Below are 22,453 nucleotides of genomic sequence, written 5' to 3' on the forward strand. Positions count from 1 at the left end.
TTATACATACATACATATACTAGTAACAAGTGTATACAAAGCTTTTAGTTCACACCTCATAGTCAAGTTAGACCAATCAGTAGATGAACCGATGATCAGATGATGGATCATTGTGTTACGTTTTTACGGGCCCCCTTTTCTGTCTAGACCCATATATTTAAATATACCTATCTATCCTACCTATATCTATCTTACATACTGTATATCTATATCTATAGATATCATTGGGCGATAGGCGGGGTACACCCTGGACAGTTCGATGTATATATATATATATATTAAAAATATAAAAATATATCTATATATGTATATAGATATATATGTGTGTATATATAACCATATATACACTCAACAAAAATATAAAGGCAACAAATGCATCAAGAATCTGAGCAAATGTCATGAAATTCTATTTTTGTTCACCATTTCAAGTTTGTGTGTTTATATTTATGTTGAGTATACGTGGGTGAAACCGTATGTGTATTTGTCGAACCATTCATTACAGAACATTTAGGCCGAATTCAGAACAAGCGCATATATTTTCGAAATGTTGAGCGGTAACCATGCTACTGTCGATCAGAGCTGACGAAAAGGGATTCCACTGCACGACTCCGTTCCACTGTTGCTGCGTGCGCTTGATCCACCAACACCGATGGGCTCTGTTCACAGCTCCATCCGTGTGCAGCACAGCTGGAGCATTCAGTGGAATCCACACAGGACATTTGTCGCATTTGTCCAATCACCGTTGAGCTCACCGCAGTTTAAAGACTATTCTGTGCCGTTGAAGTAGAGCTTCAAGTGGTTTTAATGCGGAGGCTGCAATGAGAATGCGAAAATCTCGTTCCGTAATCTATGATAAACTGCTGATTCTGAACAAACTAGTGGCATGTTCCAATCATGTTCTAGCGCATATTTAATCGTGAAATGTAAATAAAACACAGTACATATTTGCGACACATTTGCTGTCTTAGAGACAAAGATGTGCTTTAAAAACAGAAAATCAGAATGAGTACAAGCTGGGACTGCGAAACTAACTGAATGTAAAGTTGAAAACCTTTACAGTATTTTCTACATGCGGCACCAGGCTTTTAGCCAGCAGGGCGTCCGGGCGTTCTGGCGTCCTGTACTGACAATAATAAGAAATTAGACGCCCTACTTTTAGGCACTACTTTAAATATTAAAGACGGCCTATTTTTTCCTCCCCCGTTTTTCCCCTGTAACTTCGCTGAATGTGAACAAAAATTGGCTGCAGTGTTCTTTCTAAACCGGGGAACAAGGGCGCTGCGCCCCCATGTAATCGGCGATTGCTCCCTTGTCCAGGTGCCAATTGAAACCCATGTCATTATTTTAACTTTTTAATTTTTATATATATTTTGGGCCTTTTTGCCTTTAATCGATATTATAGTGGAGAGAGACAGGAAACGGGAGGCAGAGAGGTGGGGAATGACATGCAGGAAATGGTGCAGGATTCGAACCAGGGTCGCCTGCAGCGAGGACTTTAGCCTCAGCATATGGGGCAGGTCAGGTGCTCTACCAACTGAGCTAAACACTGCCCCGAAACCCACGTCATTATTATGGTTATATTGTTCTTGCCAATAAGATGCTATATTTAGGGATGCACCGAAAAGTTGGCGGCCGAAAAACGTTTATCACCGAAACAAGTGATAGATGTTCTGGAGTGGGGAGTTAATAAACTGGCCGGCCAGTTTATTAACTCCCCACTCCAGAACATTCTCTCTATTCTCAGCCCCTTTGAGCAGTTAACTAAAAATCTGCATCTGTTATTCCCTTAACTGCTGCACTAAAGCGTCTTCTACACAAAGACTGAGAACATGGAGTGAAAACAATGAAAAGTGCGCTCTGCTCTTAAGAGTCTTTACGAAGATCTACTCGGATCCCCTGCACTTCATCGTGACTGAACTCGATCCTCATCATAAAGATTATTATTTGGTAAAACTGCGTATAGAGAAATGATCCAGGCTGCGTTGGATAAGGAGAGCCCGCTTGGAGATTGAGGCGCACACCGCTCAGGACCGGTGAACAGCCCAGGGGCAGTGTGCAGAAAAAAAAGCCCTTCTGTCTGCACCAGATGAGAGGCACACTCTATAATATAAAATACTATAATTGCAATGTCTTGACTTTATTATTATTAGTCATTACATTTCTATAGCGCATTTCTAAGTGAGGTAAGCACACACAGTTCCAGCCATAACAACAAAATTAGATTAAAAACACAATGGTACAGAATTGGCATAATCATTCATAATTTCATGAAGTTTCGGTTTCGGCCAAGTGTTTTCTGATTTTCTGTTTCAGCCAACAATTTTCATTTTAGTGCATCCCTAGTTATTTTGCTCTTGTCAACAAATACGTTTTTTGTTCGTGTTCTCCCCCAGCTGCTTCCTAAAGTACATGTTTTCTGAAATACAGAGTTTTGTAATGTGGGGCATCTGTAGTAACTTGCCCATTTTGAGTTACTTGCCATGAGTCCTAATGGTCCTTCAAAAAGCCTCAGAATGCCCCATTATTACCTCAAATCTTCAAAAGCTCTTAAAAGCACTTTATTTTTTATATTATACTTACTTTTTATTTATCTGAGAACCTTCACATTGACCTTTAAGTTTTGTTTGTAGTAGGTGCAGCAATATATACCTGTTTTTTTGTTGTTGTTTTTTTAAGAAAAAACATATACTTTGCTCAGGAACGTTTGGGTAAATAGCCAGTTATGTTTACAGTTGAGTCTGTCAAGTTCTAAACTTGTTAATAAATCAAAAAATATTTAATGTTTTTTGACATTTCTTACCGTACCGAAGATTATTGCGTTCTGTTACAACCCTAATACATTTTTTTTTTTTATATACATATAAATAATTTTTTGTCAATTTAAACAGTGCTGTGCAAAAGTGTCAAATGTCTATTTTTATTAATTCATGTGGTAATGCTCCGTCACCTTTTAAGTTTTGAAATGAAGCTTCATTTTAAAAGATATTCAAATCATGGCAGAATTTCTGCCAGAAAAATCCATTACATATTTTCCCTAAATTGTTTAGCTCTAATGTGGATGGCATCACTGATGACCAGAATAGTAATACAGAGGGGAGAGCCAACTAGGTCCATTCTGTCTTGGCTCCTATTTTCCACAACCGTAAAAAGCTATCATCCATCCATTGTTATGGTTATATAGAGTAGACAGTGGTCTTGAAGAAGTTTCGAGTGAAATACAATCCAAACAAATAAACCAAAGAAGAAAAAAACATACAACATGAAATATTGTAAGAAGAGTGTCGGCTGCAGACCGAAGTCTAAATTTCTGTCCATTTCTGATCCTACAAGGTTATCCCAGGCAGCCTGGTTTCACCGGGATGCCCAATGCCAACTACCCCAATGGACCCAATATGGGTGGCACCATGAACCCAATGCCTGGTCAGGGCACTGGGGCTTCTTATGGAAACATGCCACCTAGTAGAGTAGGCCAAGGCCAGATGGGTGCACGACCCTATGGCCCTGGTGTGGGCCCTAACATGGGCAGCATGCCTCCTCATGTGGGGTCTGGGATGTGTCCCCCGCCAGGTTTGAACAGGAAGGATGGCGGTTCCTCAATGCACCATGGATCTACTAATTCCATACACAACAGGTGGGTGTTTTCCAGCTTGTGTCTGCATTAGTCTAATTGAGACCTAAGGCCTGGGTCATACTTTCCACATTCTGTGTCCACGAAGACAAATTCATACTAAAACGAGTAAGGAGTTTGCATGTTGCATGTTCTCCGGCTTCCTCACAGTTCAAAAAAACATGCAATGAGTGCATGAATGATGGTGGTGGTCGGTGGCTGTTTGGCGCACATTGGCAGCCACAGTCTGCTCCAGAGCAGACTGATTCATACCTCTGCAGACACAGAAAGTATGACCTATGCCAAGGGTAGTCAATTTAAATCCTGATAAAAAAAAAGATCCCATCCCAATCCTGATATGGACTGACAAAAAAAATCCCATCCAGCAAAGTCCACAATTTCATAATGTCCAACAAGTGTTGGTTAACACTTCTCAGTTGGTGTTTCATCAAAAACTGATTTTCAAAAAATTCATAAAATTAAGTACAAATAAATAATATTTTTTTGTTAATTTTATCTCTGAATAAAAAAAAACATGCAATATATAAATTTACTTTCTCATGTGAAGCCTACAAAGTAAAAATTTATATAAAAAAACACTTAGATGCGTATATAAACATTTTAAATCAAATCAAAATAATACAAAAGTTGAGTGTGTGTCTCACATGCATGTCTGTTAGGTTTTTATTATACCGTAATATGTGGTTAAAACTCCTTTGTAATCAACTAACTGTGAGAATTCTTCAAGTATGAAACTGTCCATCTGTTGGTCCTGCAAATATTTCACAATAAAAGCCTCGACAAAAGGCAATAATGGATTCAGGGAACTGAAATGGCAGAGTTTTTTTTACTTATACAAGAAGGTGTTTTGTTTGTAGCACATGACACAGATATAGATGGCATGGTGAAAGATCATTTTCTCTTTTGTCTATTTTTGGTCTGAAACATACAGCTCTGTTCTCAAGAACAAAAAACAGCAAGGCTCACTCACTCGATTAAGATGAACTTGAAAAACATTTCTCAGATGGGAAGTGTGGCTATCCCAAAATCAAGGTGAGAAGTATAGCAATGCAAATGCTCTGCTCATGCATCCAGTGTGGCCTGATTCACTGATATGATTTGTGTGTATGTTAGAAAAGCTGTGGCAATTAAAATGAACGGCCATGGTCCTGATAGGATGGCATCTTCGTCCAGATATGGACTGCATCTGCTTATTAGTAAACTGGAACCTTGACCTAAGCGAGGTATTGTTTTCGTCAAAGTCAAAGTTGAGTTTCAAATCCCCAGTGTTGAAGTCCAAGACACCAACAGGAAGGATGAAGACTCATCAATGTCAATCAATGGACAGTATTTTTAAATTCATAGTGCACATGTCAGTGATCTGGGAAAACGAGAATCAGGCTCCAGTTTGGGTCAGATACATACAACAATCAGAAGGTGTGTTGGTGACGTATAGTCAAAACATTTAACAACTAAAAAAATCAATTAGAAAACCCTGTGGAGGGGGGTTGTAATGAAGCTTCAGTGTGATGGTGTGTGTAAATCAAGCTTAAAAATAGTTTTCACCAATGTTCACACTGGTCATAGACCATTATAATTCACATCCGAATGATTTGTACTTTCGTTCAGTGTGCAAAGGTCACTAGATTTGAGGGTAGTCGCGCTTTTGAAAAAGATTGCTAGGGGTCTGAATACTCTCTAAATATAGTGGAAAATGTCACTAAGTTGGCAACACTGTTTGCTGGAATGCAAGCCAGACAGGTCATTTTCAGAATAAAAGCCCTCATTTTGTAATTATCGATTTGCTTCAATTATTATGTTTTTGTAATTATTTGGGGCCATAATCGTAATTGAAATTTGTAAAGATGTATCATTTATGGCAGGCCCTATATTTAATTGCATAATTAACATTAATTGTAGGTTTGACAGCTGTGCATCTCGCTATTGAGGCCGTCAGGCACAGTACAGTGTTTTCCCGTAGACCCTTACATTCAAGAAAAACACAGGGAAACAATGGGAGAAACCTCAGGAAGAGCCACAGAGTAAGGATCCCTCTTCCAGGATGGACAGACGTGCTCTAGGTGCGATACGTACAAAAACAAGTTTAGCAGATTACAAACAAAATATAACTTTTACAAAGAGAGTCCAGGGTGTGACATGCGACTTGTCCCAATGCCACCTGTGTCATGTGACCCTCGGAAAAGGACAAGCCGTAAATGAAGGGTGGATGAGGATAATATTAATGTTAGCCATAATGAGTAGCTATGTAAATGGCGCTTTTCTAGTCTTGATGACCACTCAAAGCTGCTGTATTCACTCACACTTCATACAGCACATCTATGTGCAGCACATTTTCTATCACTTCTATCTTTCAAACACACGGCACAGCCTTCAGGAGCAACGTGGGGTTAAGTGAAAAGGGAGAAAAAGAAAGGAAGAGCACAAACTAGGGCAAGGGAGAGAAAACAAAGTTATTGACATGAGTGCTGAGAAGAGGAGAGAGAGGGAGGTAGAAGGAGAGAGATAGAGAAGAGAAAGATGGGCAGATAAACAGAGAGGAGGTAAGAGAGAGAGAGAGATTTTTCACTGCATAATGGCTGCTCCCCCAGCAGGTAGGCCTGTGGCCTGGAGTTCACTTGAACCTGCCCAAACTATAAACTTTAGGAAAGCTTTAAGTTTAAGTTTTAGGAGCTGGTTCCACAGGACAGAAGTTTAAGAGCTGAATAGTCTGCCACCCAGAACATTTAGGAAGACGATGATGTCATTAGTCCCATCTCTGTCTTGCGCTGACATTCACTGTCTTGTGGTTGGAGATTGTTTGGCAGTTCTGAACTACCAACCACTGTCAGTGAAAAGTAACTAAAGTCAGCCTGAAAAGACATTAGACATCACACTTGCATAGTACCTACTCAGAGCACTTGGAAACTTGCCAGACCAGGTACTAAAATTAGTACCAGGTACTATGCTAGTGGAAAGGCAACTGGTGGAAATGCGCCATAAGACTGCTGTACCAGAAGTGTGTGTATGAATGTTGGTTGTCTGATCATGAATTGATCAACATGTCTGTTGTAGGGATGGGTAAAGTTAGGACTGTATTGATGTGGATAAATTCATTTAAAGCGGACCTAGAGTGGTCCTGTTGCACATATATGTTAGTTATGGAGGTCTACTTACATACATTAACTTGTTTTATGGTCAAAAACCTCCTAGTTGCCGCAAACGAGCCAATAGAAATCTCTCCTCACTGAAGCTCTCGTCAGCCGCGTTGTTTCAGACTGAAATCTCCGATGTTCTTCTTCTTCTGTGGTTCAATGTACACAACCGGATGTGCCAGGACTTGTGCCCAGAGCAGGAGGATCTGCTGTTCAGGAGAACCGATGTTAACGTAACTGGTCCGGGTTTTTTCAGAGATCTCACTGAGCCTGAGATTACAATAAAACAGTGTTCTCAGCAGTGGCTGAACTGTTTGTTTAGAACCTCCAGGGTATCTCATATAAAGATACACACCAATAAAAGGTCTAGGTCCGCTTTAATAATAAAAATTTATTATTTTGTGACCATACTAAAAGATATGACTGAACAATGTTTCAATGTGTATGGTGAAGAGCTGCGAGGAAGTGTGTACTACTTACATCACCATCAGAAGCCATGGATTTATGTTTACCAATGAACTCCTCTGTTGTCATACAGTAAAGTCAATAACAGCCCTGTGATTTAGCAGTAATGGGGGGAAGCCATTGGTTGGCTTCTTTGACTATTTTTGTGGAATTTTTCACTAAAATAATAAGTTATTTAAATTGATGTCAACAGAATTTAGGCTAAGTAGCCATTAGCTATAGCTAATGTAACCATAGTGTTACAGAGTGTTACCCTGTGTCAATGTGAATGTCAGCATTGGAGACAAGAGGCTACACTGAGGACACTGCTGCTCTGTTAGCACAAACAAAATCAATAGCTTTGCCTCACTTTTATAGTGTTGTATTTGTAAGCATTATGTGAGGTTGCTCATCTTACCCCATTTACTTATAAATACCGTTTAACCTATGATACAAGTTGGCGTTTTTTTCTAAATTTTGTGAATTGTACTGACATTTTTGAGATTTTGAGATCCACCATGGCGGCTAGAAAGTAAACAACTCATCCGAAATCACACATAATAGCTGGGCAAAAAGTCAGGCACAGTTCACTGTAAGAGAATAAAATTAAATGATGGATTCAGAAAACAAAATGTCTTTGTATCTCCTATTCAAAATGTTCCCTGTAAAAAAAATTCTCTAAAAAAACATTATTCTATCTTCTCCAGGCCCCCTGGTTACCAGAACATGTCTCAGGGTATTATGGGATCTGGTTCTCCATACGGCTCTGGCATGAATAGCGTGCACAGTATGATGAACCAGGGAGGCACAGGGATGCACCCAGTGGGAGCCAACATGGCCAACAACACCACTGGTCAGTAAAAGCTATACTTAAAGCATTGATAATTTTTACACTTCCCTGTGTAGTTTGTCCATTAAATGGTTCTATAAACTGTAATGTTTAATTTCTATGCCCTCTTCTTATTACTTTCCCATTTCAGAGTTTGGAATGGACAAAATAAACCCTTCCCCGAAGACGAACAACAAATTGGATGGGATTCCAAAGCCTGAATCTAAAAAGGTAAAAGATTTCACTTCACATGTTGTTGCATTTAAAATGAGTTCCCCTTCAATCCAGAAGTTCTTTCCATCATCTGATGTGCAGAAGTCAAGCTCTTCCACCACCACCAACGAAAAGATAACTCGTCTCTACGAGCTTGGCCCAGAGCCAGAGAGGAAGATGTGGGTGGACCGCTACTTGGCCTTCACTGAAGAGAAGGCCATGGGTTTGACCAACCTTCCCGCTGTGGGACGGAAGCCTCTCGATCTCTTTAGGCTCTATGTGTCTGTGAAAGAGATTGGTGGCCTCACCCAGGTATGATAGATCTCAAGTGAATATTCCAGAACAGGCCACTTTTTGCTTTCTCAAAAGACTTTCTGAGCCTCCTCCCTCGTCTGTATTCCACCAGGTTAATAAGAATAAGAAGTGGAGGGAGCTGGCCACCAACCTGAATGTAGGCACATCAAGCAGTGCGGCCAGTTCACTCAAGAAACAATACATTCAGTGTTTGTATGCTTTTGAGTGCAAGGTTGAACGAGGTGAGGACCCGCCCCCTGAGTTTTTCAACACAGACAGCAAAAAGAACCAGACAAAAGTTCAGCCTCCCAGCCCAGGTGAGCATCAGTGTCATTCCTCCACCTTTCCCTTTTTTTATTTATTGATTTCAGAAACACCTCAAGCAAATTACATTACATTAATATGTTTTTTATGGTGTGTTGGTACCCTTCCCTTGGGGTACCAGAGTAATGGTATGGTACAGTATCACTGTAAGAAAAATTAGTATCAATCAATCAATCAATCTTTATTTGTATAGCCCACAGTTTACGAAACACAGTTTGTCTCACAGGACTTCACAGGGTTGGTAACATCCTCTGTCCTTAGACCTTCGACCAGGGTAAGGAAAAACTACCAGGGAAAAAACCCTTATAACAGGGAAAAAGGGTAGAAACCTTAGGGAGAACCACAGGTGAGGGATCCACTCCCTGGACGGACAGACGTGCAGTAGATGTTACCCAAAACATACAATACACAATGACAAGAATAAAAAGTGAAAAAGTCTTTAAATGCCAGAATCATCTGGATCACTGGGTTTATCACAGCCTGTAGTGAAGACTGTTGTGGTCAGAGACTTGAGGATGACGGAGTCTTCTTTCCTGTCCTGACCTCATGTCGTTCACTGGTGTCAGCAGAACTGTAAGAGATTAAAATCAGTTAGAGATGAGCTACATGTGGATTTATGTGCTACATCTCATGGGGGAACATCGGGTAAGTGGTGAGGGATGAAAAATCGAGGACGGGGTAGAGAAAGTGTGGCTCGTGCAAAGTCTGTGTGCTCATTCTAAGTGCATGATGGGAAATTCCCCCAGCAGTCTAAGCCTATGGCAGCATAAGATAGACTATTCTAATCAGGACATACCTGATCTAGCTTCGACTATAGTCTATGTTTAAGAGGTAGGTTTTCAGTCTCACCTTAAAGGCAGAGACAGAGTCAGACTGTCTGACTGAAAGAGGAAGTTGGTTCCACAGGAGAGGAGCCTGGTAACTAAATGTTCTACCACTGATTCTACTTCTAGTTATTTTAGCAATAACCAGTAGACCTGAGTTCTATTCTATTCTATTCTACTTTTCACTGGGAGACAGTGAAGAGAAGCCAAGACAGGAGTTATATGATCACGTCGTCTGGTTCCAGTCAGTATCCGTGCTGCTGCGTTCTGGACAAGTTGAAGGCTTCTCAAGGACTTACTAGGACATCCAGACAGTAAGGAGTTACAGTAATCCAGCCTAGAGGTTATAAAGGCGTGGATTAGTTTCTCAGAGTCTTGTCTTGATATAATATTTCTAATTGTCTTGATGTTGCGAAGGTGGAAGAAGGCTGTTCTACATATATGCTTAATGTGTTCATCCAGTGATAAATCCTGGTCAAACAGGACTCCTAGGTTCCTGACTGTAGTGCAAGGGACTAAAGTGTTACTGCCTAGGTTTAGAGCTCCACTTGAAAGTGCTGCTCTTATATCTTTTGGCCCGAGGACCATGACCTCAGTTTTTTCTGTGTTAAGCATCAGAAAATTACGAGTCATCCACGTCTGTATGTCTATGAGACAATCCTGGAGTTTAATAGATGGGTTTGGGTCGTCCGGTCGTACAGATACATATAGCTGGGTGTCGTCTGCATAACAATGAAAATCTATGTTGTGTTTCCTGATAATGTTGCCTAATTGCAGCATGTACAGGGTAAAAAGAATAGGTCCGAGCACAGAACCCTGAGGGACTCCGTAGTTAAACTTAGTGAGTATGGAGGATTCCTCGTTTACACTAACAAACTGAAATCTGTCTGCTATGGTGGGTTCTAAACCCAGACTGGAACTTTTCAAATAAATTATTGCTACACAGGTGATCGTGCAACTGGGTGGCTACAGCTTTTTCTAAAATCTTTGAAATAAAAGGGAGGTTTGAGTCTGTAACAGTCTGCTTCACATGTGACGGTGATGATGCTTACATCTCTGTGGCATCTGCAGGTAAATCCACTGTGGCCCCCCAGTGTGCGGTTGTAAACACTCCGTCGATGACAGTGGTATTTATCGTCATTATCGCCGACCTCGTCGTCTTCAAACATAATTATGTCTTAACCATAAATCACAGTCGATTTGTTCAGTGTGTTATCAAGTTATCAGTGATGACGTCATCGAAGACGAGAAACTCCTCAAAATCACTGCCTTCAGAAATCTCTCCACTGTCAAAGTCCTCCACGTTCGCCAAAGTAATTTCAAAACAATGTCGCGAGGAACCCTTATACCCCCGAAAATTGACGGATCCGCTTTACCGGCGTCTATGGTAGAATAAAACACACAGCCGTTCTCCCGGCGTCAATGGTAGAAATGCGGCAATGCTTTCCCGGCATCAATGGGTTAAGGAGTCTAGCTGGTATAGGGTCCAGCTGACATGTAGTTAGTTTAGAGGAGGAGACCAGTGAGGTCAACTCCCACATCGTCTTGGCATATGTACACACCGACTCAACATTCATTTTAGTGACCTCCGACTGGCGAAGCCAGATGTCGTTGCTGCCGACGTGAATAACGATAGCTACGATTAGCTTTAGCCAGCAGCTTCAAATGAGATTCAATGTCGCCCACTCTGGCCCCAGGAATGCAACAAACTATGGTCGCCGGAGTCGAAAACTTCACATTCCGTAAATTAGAGTCACCGAAAACTAAAGTCGTTTCCTCAGCGGGTGTGTCGCTGGGTGGGGAAAATGTGTTCCAAATGTGGGTCGGCCGGTGGCTATAAGAGCGCTTAGCTTCGGTTAATATGTGTGGGTCGTATACAGTATCCTCGTGGCGAGTGTCTGCTGCTGCTGCTCAAAAAACTACTGGCAGCTACATTTACCTGTAGTTTACTGTAATTCTACAGTGTATCTACTGTAATCTGCAACAGTTGCATTACCAAACAATTACACTACTGTGCTGTATAGAATGTAAGCGTTGCAGTATAATACTGTTATTTTAGTGTTCCTACTGTAATCATAAGCAACCATAAGCAACTGTTAAATGTGATTATAGCTAGAAGCTAATAATTTAAACATTTTACAAAATTAAAACCCCTGAAAATGGCATAGAAGCAACTCACAAGAGACGGCCTTATAACATTAAGCTTTTATTTAAGCCAATGCAGCTGCAGTATGAAGCAAATAGGAACTGACAAATGCATCAACGTTTTCTAAAATACTAACCGTAAAAACACCCAACAACAACATCACAACATTCCTCAGCATGAACAAGCTCTCAAACTGCACGTGCTTATTGGACATCACCTTTGTTCTGTCTCAGGGTTGATTCCAAAGAAGTGCCTACAATTCAATAACAGAAAGCATAATAAGATATTGTCCACTCAGTAGCAAATGGGAGTATGCTAATGTTGCAAAATTGTTTTTGCAAAAACCATGAATACAATGTAAATTCAACACAAAACGACTCAACAGGGTAACATTAACTTTGATAAGACCACCGTTACCTTGTTGGCGTAGGATGGGTTCTGATGTGCGGTGTTTGCAGGAGAGGAGCAACAGCAGGTGGCGCTCTGTCCACTTAGGTGATGGCAGGGTCAGAAACTGGGTGACAATCATCTTCTTCAAATCTTGCTCTTCTTATTTTTATTCCTTCTGTCTCAAACGAAGTCATTTATCTATAATATTTTATATAGAATTAGATTTGTGTCAATATTTCATGAATCAAACAACACTTTTTCAGAAGCAAAAAAAATTGATTTAATCATTCAAAAATATATTCTTTTATTGTTTAATACATTTGTTCTTTGCGCTCCCTGAAGTGTTCTTTGCTTTAGGAAGCTGTCTGCTGATTGGCTATTGAGTTTTGAGTGACAACTCAATGGACCGGAAGTCGTCACAGGCTCGGAGTCGATTTATGAGATTAAAAGGTCATTCCCATTTTATTAAATATATGGACTCACACCGCTGTTGATGTGTTTTAAACATATGAACTGTATCTATATTTATGTATACAGTAGTGTGTCACCTGCTGATGGCTACCTCACTAGCTGCGCTGGGTGAGAGACGGTCTTTGCCGTGACAGCGACTGGAGAACCTGCCTTCACCAGCTGACTGACAGTCATTTACTAAACCAAAGTAGTTTTAATGTCAGCTCCATGGGAAGAAATCAACAGTGTTTAACTGTTTCATTGACTTTATTTCTTCGCCCAGCGCAGAGAGTGAGGCATACAGGAGCAAGTGACACACACTGACTGAACTGATATAGATACGGTTCATATGTTTAAAACACATAAACAGTGGGAGCAATCGCACGTGTGAGTCAATATATTTAATTAATAAAATTGAAATGTCTTATCTCATAAATCTGCGACTTTATTTTCTTATATTATATTTGACACTTTTAATCTCGTAAATCTGCGACTCTGAGCGTGTGGTAAATTGAGCCGTCACTCAAAACTGTCACACCGTGGTGAGGGTTGTCTCGTTTTGGGATTTTTTTGTTCTGTCATTTCCTGTTTTATTTTGAAAGACTCACTCTCCTCTCCTTTCAGAGCACTTGCCCTTCCTTCATGTGTCACCGGTGCCTTGATTACCAACTGTTCCTAATTACCTGCATGCTTAAATAGTCTGTGTTTCCTTTGTCCTGTGCCAGAGTGTTTTCACCTGTTGACCTGATTCCTCGAGCCTGCGTCCACGTCCTGTCACAGCCTCAGTGTTCTTTTTCCCAACGTAAGCCTTGTTCCTCGAGTCGAGTGATTTTTAGTTTTTTAGTTTTTGATACCTTAGTTTCTTGCCTTAGCTGTAGTTAAAGTTCACAGCCATTTTGTTTCTGTTTTGATTTTTTGTGTAGTTTATCTACTTTACCAGGTTTTCCTCCAGTCGGAGCGTTTTTTGTTCATCTTTTCATAGCCGTTTTATTTGCCTCCCCTAGGAGTGATTTTTGATTCAACCTTTTCATAGCCTCTGATCGCACGTTATATTTCTCCATTTGGAGTGAGTTGTTGTTGCTTTTACTTTTAGTTAATTTTCATAGTGCTTTGCTTTGTTACTCTGATCAGAGGAACTTTGGTTATTAATGAAAGATTCTTATCAACTGAACCTTCTCTGCGTCTGAGTCCTGCTTCGAGTCCCGGCCTGACAAAAACTCAGTAGCCAATCAGCAGACAGCTTCCTAAGGCCTGCAAAGGAGCAAAGAACACTTCAGGCAGCACAAAGAACAAATGTGTTTTCCAACAATAAAATAATATTTTTTTGAATGATGAAATCAATATTTGTTTTGCTTCTGAAAAGTGTTGCTTGCCTCGCGAAAAGTGGTGTTTGAAAATATAAGTTTTGTTTGATCCATGAAAAGAAAATATTGACACAAATCTAACTGAACAAATTCTGTATTATATATACTGTACTTCCTGCATGAGCGGAGCACAGACTCCGTCTGAAAGTGCTGTGATACGGCTAGTGATTGCTGTCTGTGCAGTTGTTAAGTACACCAGACTCTTCTGTTAAATACTGAGATTTTAGAAATGCCCTTGACGTTGGAGATTAACGCACATTTTCAGGATTTGTTAAAAAAAAGTACCAGGTACTATTCCTAATGTAAAGGCAAACAAAAACAGTAGAGTTGATGTTCATGCTGGAACTGTGTAGTGGAAAAGTGCCATGATCTCCTTGCCTGGAGCTTTGACAGCACCTTATAATCCTCTTTTTACAAGGAACTGTTCTAAGGGTTTATCCTTTTTGAGAATAAGTAAAATATTGGATACATATTTTGTGAGAGCAATGGCTATGAAATTTTAGAGTGAAGGAGGGGAGTGCTCTTTTAATGATTTAAGTTTACAAACCAGGAGACTTTATATTTATTTGTGGGAGCTCACTGTGTTTATCGTTGTTTTGCAGCTGGTTCTGGATCTCTGCAAGGGCCCCAAACTCCTCAGTCCACCAGTAGTTCAATGGCAGAGGGGGGGGACCTGAAGCCCCCCACGCCAGCATCCACACCACACTCACAAATGCCTCCAATGCCTGGTGTCAGGTATGGAATAGAGACAACAGGACAAGGATTTGAAAACTATGCAAAATATGAAGTGCAATTGTCTATGAAAGATTTTTAAATGCAAATAATCATTCATCAATAAACAGGCTCTGTCAAGCAGCACTATCAGACCTGACTGAGAGTAGTGTTTGTGTGTATATAGCAGCAGTGCATCCCAGACTACAGATCAGCCAGGATTTATGAGCAGTAGAATTCACTGCTTTGTTGTTTTAGTCATACCCTAATCTGTTAACAGCTGTTTGCATTACTTGTGCAGTGTGTCTCTGTATGTCATGAAATAAAACTAATATTTTCCAGTGTGCAGTCACATCGCTATCCTGAAATACACCGAGTTGTAATGACCCAGACTCAGCATTGCTTGAACTAATTTGACAATGGTTTGGCTGTAACAGACAATTGTTTGTATTTAAAATGTTATGCACTACAGTTTCAAGTGACGCAAGACGAAAACTAAGGGCCAATTCCAATTCCTATCTCAACCCTTATCTTATCTGGCCCTCAAAACCAAGTGTTGAGGGTTATTTTGTCACTTAGAAATGGGACACCCCTTAAATGCAGATACGTCTTCAGACTGTAGGGGGCAGAATAACGCGAAAGCTGCGTCCAGTCTGTCAACTCCAAAAAAGAAGAAGAAGAACACATTAACGTCATGATTATTTATTTATTATTTTATTTCAGTCAAGTTATTAAGTTGTCAGTTAGTTATAAGATGATACTCATACAAATATTCAGCTGACAGTTACCACACACCACGACTTATTGAAAAGTAAACCACACCGGCCGACTATTGACAAAAGATGGTAAAATAAAAATAAATGTTACGCAACAATGACGTCAGTAATCCATAATATGGGCCTAAACTAAGATCATTTTTATATCTCTATTAACAAAGAAAATACTTCATTTGTATCGCACTCGCTTCGCTGCTTTCGACGCCATCTTTCTTATGTGAAAACACGCAATGCATTCTGGGTAGCCCTTGCTCCCAAGGGTGGTGTCGGAAAATCTCAATATTGAGGGCGATACAGCCCTTAAACTTGGCCTCAACTTAATTTTTCTGAGAATCGGGACAGAACTTGGACTAGAGGGAGAACATTTTTGAGATTGAGGGTTAAGATTGAGGGTTAAGCAAGGAATTGGAATTCACCCTAAAACACAACAAGATATTAACAAGATTTCTTCAGCAAAAATTGGTACAAAACAGGAACAAAACATCCACATAATATTTTTAATAACAAGTCCCTTTTCCTCTCGTAGGAGCAGTGTAAGTTTGCAGGATCCTTTTGCTGATGGAGACCCAGCATTTTCCAGAAGGAACACGGTCGCTCCCAACATTCAAGGCTACCAGTCTGGGATGGGTGGGCCGGAGATGATGGGAAGGATGGGTCCCTATGAGGCCAACAAGGACCCATTTGGTGGCATAAGGAAAGGCAAGTGCCCACACTAGCAAGTGATTATGTACTTTTGACTTCTGTTGGTGCTGAAAGTAACAATATTCTGTTGTTGTTTTTTATTCAAGCTGGAGAGCAATTCGTATCACAAGGTCCCAGCAGTGGAGTTGGAGAACAGTATAGCAAAGGCCCTACAGGCCCCTTGGGCAATATGCAGATGGGACAGAGGCAACAGTACCCATATGGATATGACAGAGGGTAAATACTCTCCATCATTTGTGAAAGGGTTGCAATAATATTATTATAATAATTTTACCATCACTTACCATCAGCTATAAAACATTACTATTTCTTACAAGGTCCTTGATATTATTGCCATCAGGTCTGTACAGTTTGGACAAATAAGCTGTTTGTTGGGTTCACAGACAGGAGACAGAAATGGGCACTGACAGCAGCATGGGACCAGGAGCTCCGCAGCCTTCTGGAGCCGATACAGCAATGTACTCACCGAGCCGCCCTTCACCACAGCATAGGTCAGCATTTTAGGAGACTGTGGTGGGTTAGGGTCTCTGACCCTCAGGGGTGTGTACATTTTCAAGCCTGATGTATCTCTTAAGTTCCTTTTGAGACCACTGAATATTTTCTGTATACGAACATAACAGGTTGGTAACGTCCATAAGAACTTTCAAAGGCATATCAATAATATTTCAAATTTAATCTTGAAAAAAAAAACCAATGAGACAAAGTCATTCATTCATTCAATATTTGTTTATGTCTTTGGGGGCTCTTTCACTATGTGATGGACAATAAAGTTTTTTAAATGATTGTTACTGGGACCTACAGCTACTGAAGAAACACACTGGAATTCTGAGCATTTATTGTTTTCATATAATATTCATTTTTATAAGTGGATCTGGAGAGTGATAGCACGAACGGCAGAGGGATGAGAGAGAGAAACAGTGGGAAATTAGCACCATAGAGAGCAGAAAGTTAGACTGGGTTGTTAGTTGACTGGCGCAATGAGATTAGCCGACACTGCTTCTTTAACCAACTTAATAGCCATGTAGCCAAGCTATGTAGCTCACACAAGCTTGTATGAGCTACATAGCTTGTAACACATGCTTAGCGTAGAGAGTTTTTGCAGTTTTTCTGTCTTTTTGAACCAGTCTGGCAATTCTCCTCTGACCACTGGTGTCAACAAGGCGTTAATACTCAGAGAACTGCTGCTCACTTATTTTTGGTCATTCTCTGTAACTACTATTGATGGTTGTGCATGGAAATCCTAGTCGATCAGCAGTTTCTGAAGTATTGAGACCAGTCTGCTGGCATCAACAACCAGGCCAAGTTGAAAGTGATTTACAGTATGGTTTGGAACAGTAAAGTCCAGGTCAGGCTTGCGTTTAGACTGAGAACAGTACCTTTAAACAATACAACAACCCAACGGACAATAGAGGACATCCAGCATCTCTTTTTTCCTGCTCAGTTTGTGGCTGTTAGTTTCAACAAGACGGCAAGCTTTGTATAATAATTGTGTGCCAATTACAAGGATATTTACACTGATCATCGTCAACAAACCACTATTTCATGGGAAAGCTGTTTGTGCACTTCCTTCAAAGAAGGGGAGTTGTGTGAACTTTCTCGTCACTGTTCTCAGGCATGAATCCTATATCAATCAGTACCCTGGCCAAGGAAGTCCCCCTGGTGGTCCATACTCAAATCAACAGCAAGGAATGTATCCACAGCAACAGCAGGTCGGAATGTTTTGTTAATTGTTTGTTAATTGAAGAAATCAACTTGATTTTCACAGTTTATATTTTTTTTTTACATGTAAAAAAAACAAAAAAACAAAATACTGTATATGCTGGCATTTTGTTGAAACATACATATTTCATGACATGAAAAAGTGAAGGCATTATTTTTTCCCAAAAAGTGATTGTATGGCCATGATACATTGCTAAGTATAATGCTAAATGTTTTCTGCGAACAGAATTACAAGCGACCTGTAGATGGAGCATATGGACCACCTCCCAAGCGCCATGAGGGGGAAGTGTACAGTGTCCCCTACAGTGGTCAGCAGCAAGCAGAAACACACTCCTCAGGACCCCAGGGCCAACAGAATATGTATAACCAGTATAATGCATACCCTGGAGGTGACCGCAGACCACCAGGACCACATAACCAGTTTACCTTCCCCTTTGATCGGGATAGAGGAACATCTTCTGCAGGCCCCAACTCCCAGTCTCCTTTGCCTCCCCAGATGATGGCAAGTCCCATGCCTTCTGGTCCTGAAGGTGCCCAAGGGTCAATGTGGCAGGGCCGCAATGAAATCAGCTACCCTAACTTTAACCGACAAGTTCCTCCTGTTCCAAGCCAGGGACCCAGTTACCATTGTATGAACCGCTCAGAAGAGTTGATGCCATCAGATCAACGCATGAACCATGAGGGCCAGTGGCCTGGCCCTGCAAACCGGCAGCCACCATTTGGTCCCAGTGGTGCTGGGCCTCCAATAACCAGGCCCCTGCCATCCACTTACCAGACTACCCAGAACCACATTACTCAGGTGTCGAGTCCAGCACCCATGCCCCGTCCCATGGAAAACAGAACGTCACCCAGCAAGTCACCCTATATGCATCCAGGCATTAAGGTGCCCAAAGGTGGTTCTTCAGTACATACCTCTCACATTGGACAGGCTCATGTGCAGCTACCAATGATCAGGCGAGATGTCACCTTCCCTCCAGGCTCTATCGAGGCCTCTCAACCTCATCTTAAGCCACGAAGACGGCTTGCCATGAAGGACATTGGTACAAAACATTTATAAAACGTTTATCAAAATGTACACTAAGGCAAGGAATGCCAAATCATATTGGCTTACAAGCCTCCTGTTCGCTTCTTTTCACAGGCACTCCCGAGGCTTGGAAAGTGATGATGTCGCTTAAGTCAGGCTTACTAGCTGAAAGCACATGGGCTTTGGATACCATCAACATCCTATTGTATGATGACAGCAGCATTTCTACTTTTAACTTATGCCAGGTGAGTAAAGCAATGTTGCATCTGTTAAGTTTGCTGTTATGTATTGTGTATTTAGTTCATAGTTATATTTTGATAACTGGTCTTTTTGGTTTGACAGTTGCCTGGATTCTTGGAGCTGGTGGTTGAGTACTTTAGAAGATGTCACATAGAGATCTTTGGCATCTTAAAAGAGTATGAAGTAGGGGACACTGGCCAGCTCAAACTCATAAACCCCAATGCTGTGGAGGACTCTGATGATGAAATTCCCATACTAGATGGTGAGGATACAGACGAAGAGAACAAGGATGATGAGGAGCTAGAGGATTCAAAGGCCAGCCCTGACACCCCCTCACTGTTCATAATGAAACAAGAGGAGAGCTTCCAGAAAGACAAAACTTTAGAATACAAGAAAGAGGAGAAGGACAGAAAGTCTTCAGTTAAGGAACCAGTTACTTCTACCTCAGGGTCCTTCCCGAACCCCAACTTCCACTCAGAAAAGCTCAAGCAGGCAAGCAAGTTTGATAAACTCCCCATCAAGGTCATTTGGAAGAAGAATCTCTGCCTGGTGAAGTACTCAGCTCATCTTAGACAGCGGCAGAGCTTTGACAGTGGCTTGATACACTGGAGTATTGGCGGGGGAGACACTACCGAACATATTCAAACCCACTTTAAGACTCAGATGAAGCTTCTTAATAAGTGCAAAGAATCAGCAACTGCCACTGACAGCTGCAATAAGGTCCAGGTGGTTCAAGTGGCAACAGACATCCCTGAGAAAGTCAAATTCATTGAGGAGGATAAACTTCTGCCACAGCCAACCCCAACTTCTGAACCTCAGACGACTCCAGTAGAAATACCCACTCTGCTACTTCCCATTGGGGCACCAGTTACTGCCACTATTGATTATGTATCTGCCCGCCCAGGATTTGTCACAGAGGAAGTCGTTCACGGAGGTGCAGAGGAGCAGAAGGAAAATGGCAAGTACCTGTTGAGTATCAACCCCGACCTCCAGAACCGCTGCAATATCAAGATCCTAGAGGATGAACCTCACAGCAAGGATGAAACGCCTCTAAGCACTTTGTCAGACTGGCAGGACTCGTTAGCTGGACGCAGCATCTGCATTTCTAACATAGTACGCAGCCTTTCCTTTGTCCCAGGTAATGACCTGGAGATGTCAAAACACCCAGGCCTCCTGTTGCTGTTAGGTCGCCTGGTGCTCCTCCACCACAGACACCCTGAACGCAAACAAGCGCCTGTCACCTACGAAAAGGAGGAGGAGGTAGATGAAGGTGTGAGCTGTGAGAGAGAAGAGTGGTGGTGGGACTGCCTTGAAGTATTAAGGGAGAACTGTTTGGTCACTCTGGCAAATATTTCAGGCCAGCTGGACCTTTCGCTCTACCCAGAGAGCATATGTCTGCCACTGCTGGATGGCCTCCTGCACTGGGCTGTCTGCCCCTCAGCAGAGGCCTTGGACCCCTTCCCTACGTTGGGGCCCCATGGCTCACTTTCACCCCAGAGGCTGGTTCTTGAGACCCTCAGCAAGCTCAGCATCCAGGACAACAATGTTGATCTCATTCTTGCTACGCCACCATTCAGTCGTTTAGAGAAACTCTATGGCTCGTTAGTGCGCCTGGTCGGTGAGCGCAAAGTGACTGTCTGTCGGGAAATGGCAGTAGTCTTGTTGGCTAATCTTGCCCAGGGTGACAGCCTGGCAGCACGAGCTATTGCAGTGCAGAAAGGCAGCGTAGGTAACCTACTGGGTTTTCTTGAGGACAGCCTAGCTGCCACACAGTATCACCAAAGCCAGAGCTCCCTACTACAGTTGCAAGGCACACCCCCATTTGAGCCCACCAGTGTGGACATGATGAGGCGGGCGGCCAGGGCCCTGCATGCACTGGCAAAGGTAGAGGAAAACCACTCAGAGTTCACATTGTATGAGTCAAGGCTACTGGACATCTCAGTATCTCCACTAATTAACTCATTGGTGTCCCAAGTGATCTGTGATGTACTGTTTATGATTGGCCAGTCATGACAGCTGTGGGGAACTTTCAGGTCTGCTTCATTCGATTCTTTTCACCCTTTCTTATGTGAGTGTGCATACAGTATGTGTGTATGTACATATATTGTGTGATCGAAAAGACCAAAACTGACTGTCCTTTTTTTAATTTATGCAAAATCACCTAGGATTTCACTGTATTTCTCCTCCTGCTTCTTTCAAGAAGGAATATCATGAAGTAGCTGTGGATTTGAAATGCCTGAAAAGGAAAGCTATTGGCAAAGAAGAGACGATTGGGAACCAGGCAATGGGATAGGGGTGTGCTGCAGTGTGGAAAGGACTTGTTTTTAATGACAAGAAAAATCTCCAGATAAAAGAATACACTGCAACCAAAGCTGCTGTCTATTTACAGTGAGTTTAGGAGAACTCGTATGTCTCTTTCTCCCTCTGGGGGTATGTAGGGAGAGGAGGCCACAGACAACATAAAAAAAATGTTTTTTGTTTGGAGGCTATTGGCTATCAGGCTGTGGTGTGGTATAATTGATGTAACTTTGGATGCAGTACATACTCAGCCCCACAGGATCCACAATAATGGCTTTGAACAGACATCTATCATGGGAGGCCTAGGTAGTAGATTGTAGGACTTTTTTCTGTACTGTACACCTTGAAAATTGTAAACATACTGTAATAATACTGTTTCACACTGAGATGTGCTGGCTTGGCAGCAAACTGTAGTTTTTAAAAACAGTTTTAGTTAATGTCGAGAAACAAAATAGCTTTCCCTCCAAAGTATGGTGAACCGACAACACCCCGACCTCTTCTATTTGTTCCTTGATTGTATGACTTGACCCTTGTATCAAAAAGTCACCTCTTTAGGACTGGTCCTCAACTCTAGATACTCTCAAAGCTGCAGTGTGTATATGATGTTGTATATTACACTTCTTTCTCTTTTTAAATTTTATGTTGCTCTTCACCATGTTTTATCTTTGAGAAGTTTCCCTGCATCAAGTGCACCATGTGATAACTTGACGCCCACCCTCTCCATTCCTTTGGTACCTCTGCTTTTATCACACCCCAGGAGGAGGGTTGTTTAGCTGCTGTCCAATTCCACCCTCCAACATACAGAACTTCAAGTTTCTGCCTGCAGTTGGGGTGTAGAGAATATAACTTGAATCATGTCTGTGTTTCCATCAGAGCTCTTTATAAATGACAAACTAGAACTTGATGAAGAAACCATCTTATTTTTTGTTTATTTTGTTACATTTTG

General features: G+C 41.5%; 1 protein-coding gene across 1 annotated transcript in view; it reads left to right on the plus strand.

Annotated features, from left to right (window-relative positions):
* The window catches only part of arid1ab (AT-rich interactive domain 1Ab), a 73,337-nt gene extending 50,884 nt beyond the window's left edge, over positions 1 to 22,453 (plus strand). Inside the window, exons 8-20 of the mRNA XM_083899744.1 lie at positions 3,331 to 3,631; positions 7,911 to 8,056; positions 8,184 to 8,263; positions 8,348 to 8,557; positions 8,652 to 8,856; positions 14,640 to 14,772; positions 16,051 to 16,223; positions 16,313 to 16,442; positions 16,610 to 16,717; positions 17,839 to 17,935; positions 18,172 to 18,985; positions 19,084 to 19,214; positions 19,312 to 22,453. Of these exons, the coding sequence (XP_083755870.1) occupies positions 3,331 to 3,631; positions 7,911 to 8,056; positions 8,184 to 8,263; positions 8,348 to 8,557; positions 8,652 to 8,856; positions 14,640 to 14,772; positions 16,051 to 16,223; positions 16,313 to 16,442; positions 16,610 to 16,717; positions 17,839 to 17,935; positions 18,172 to 18,985; positions 19,084 to 19,214; positions 19,312 to 21,222 (4,439 nt within the window). The 3' untranslated portion in view covers positions 21,223 to 22,453. The remainder of the gene's footprint in view (positions 1 to 3,330; positions 3,632 to 7,910; positions 8,057 to 8,183; positions 8,264 to 8,347; positions 8,558 to 8,651; positions 8,857 to 14,639; positions 14,773 to 16,050; positions 16,224 to 16,312; positions 16,443 to 16,609; positions 16,718 to 17,838; positions 17,936 to 18,171; positions 18,986 to 19,083; positions 19,215 to 19,311) is intronic.

This window comes from Microchirus variegatus, assembly GCF_963457635.1.
Source record: "Microchirus variegatus genome assembly, chromosome: 13".
Lineage (NCBI taxonomy): Eukaryota > Metazoa > Chordata > Actinopteri > Pleuronectiformes > Soleidae > Microchirus > Microchirus variegatus.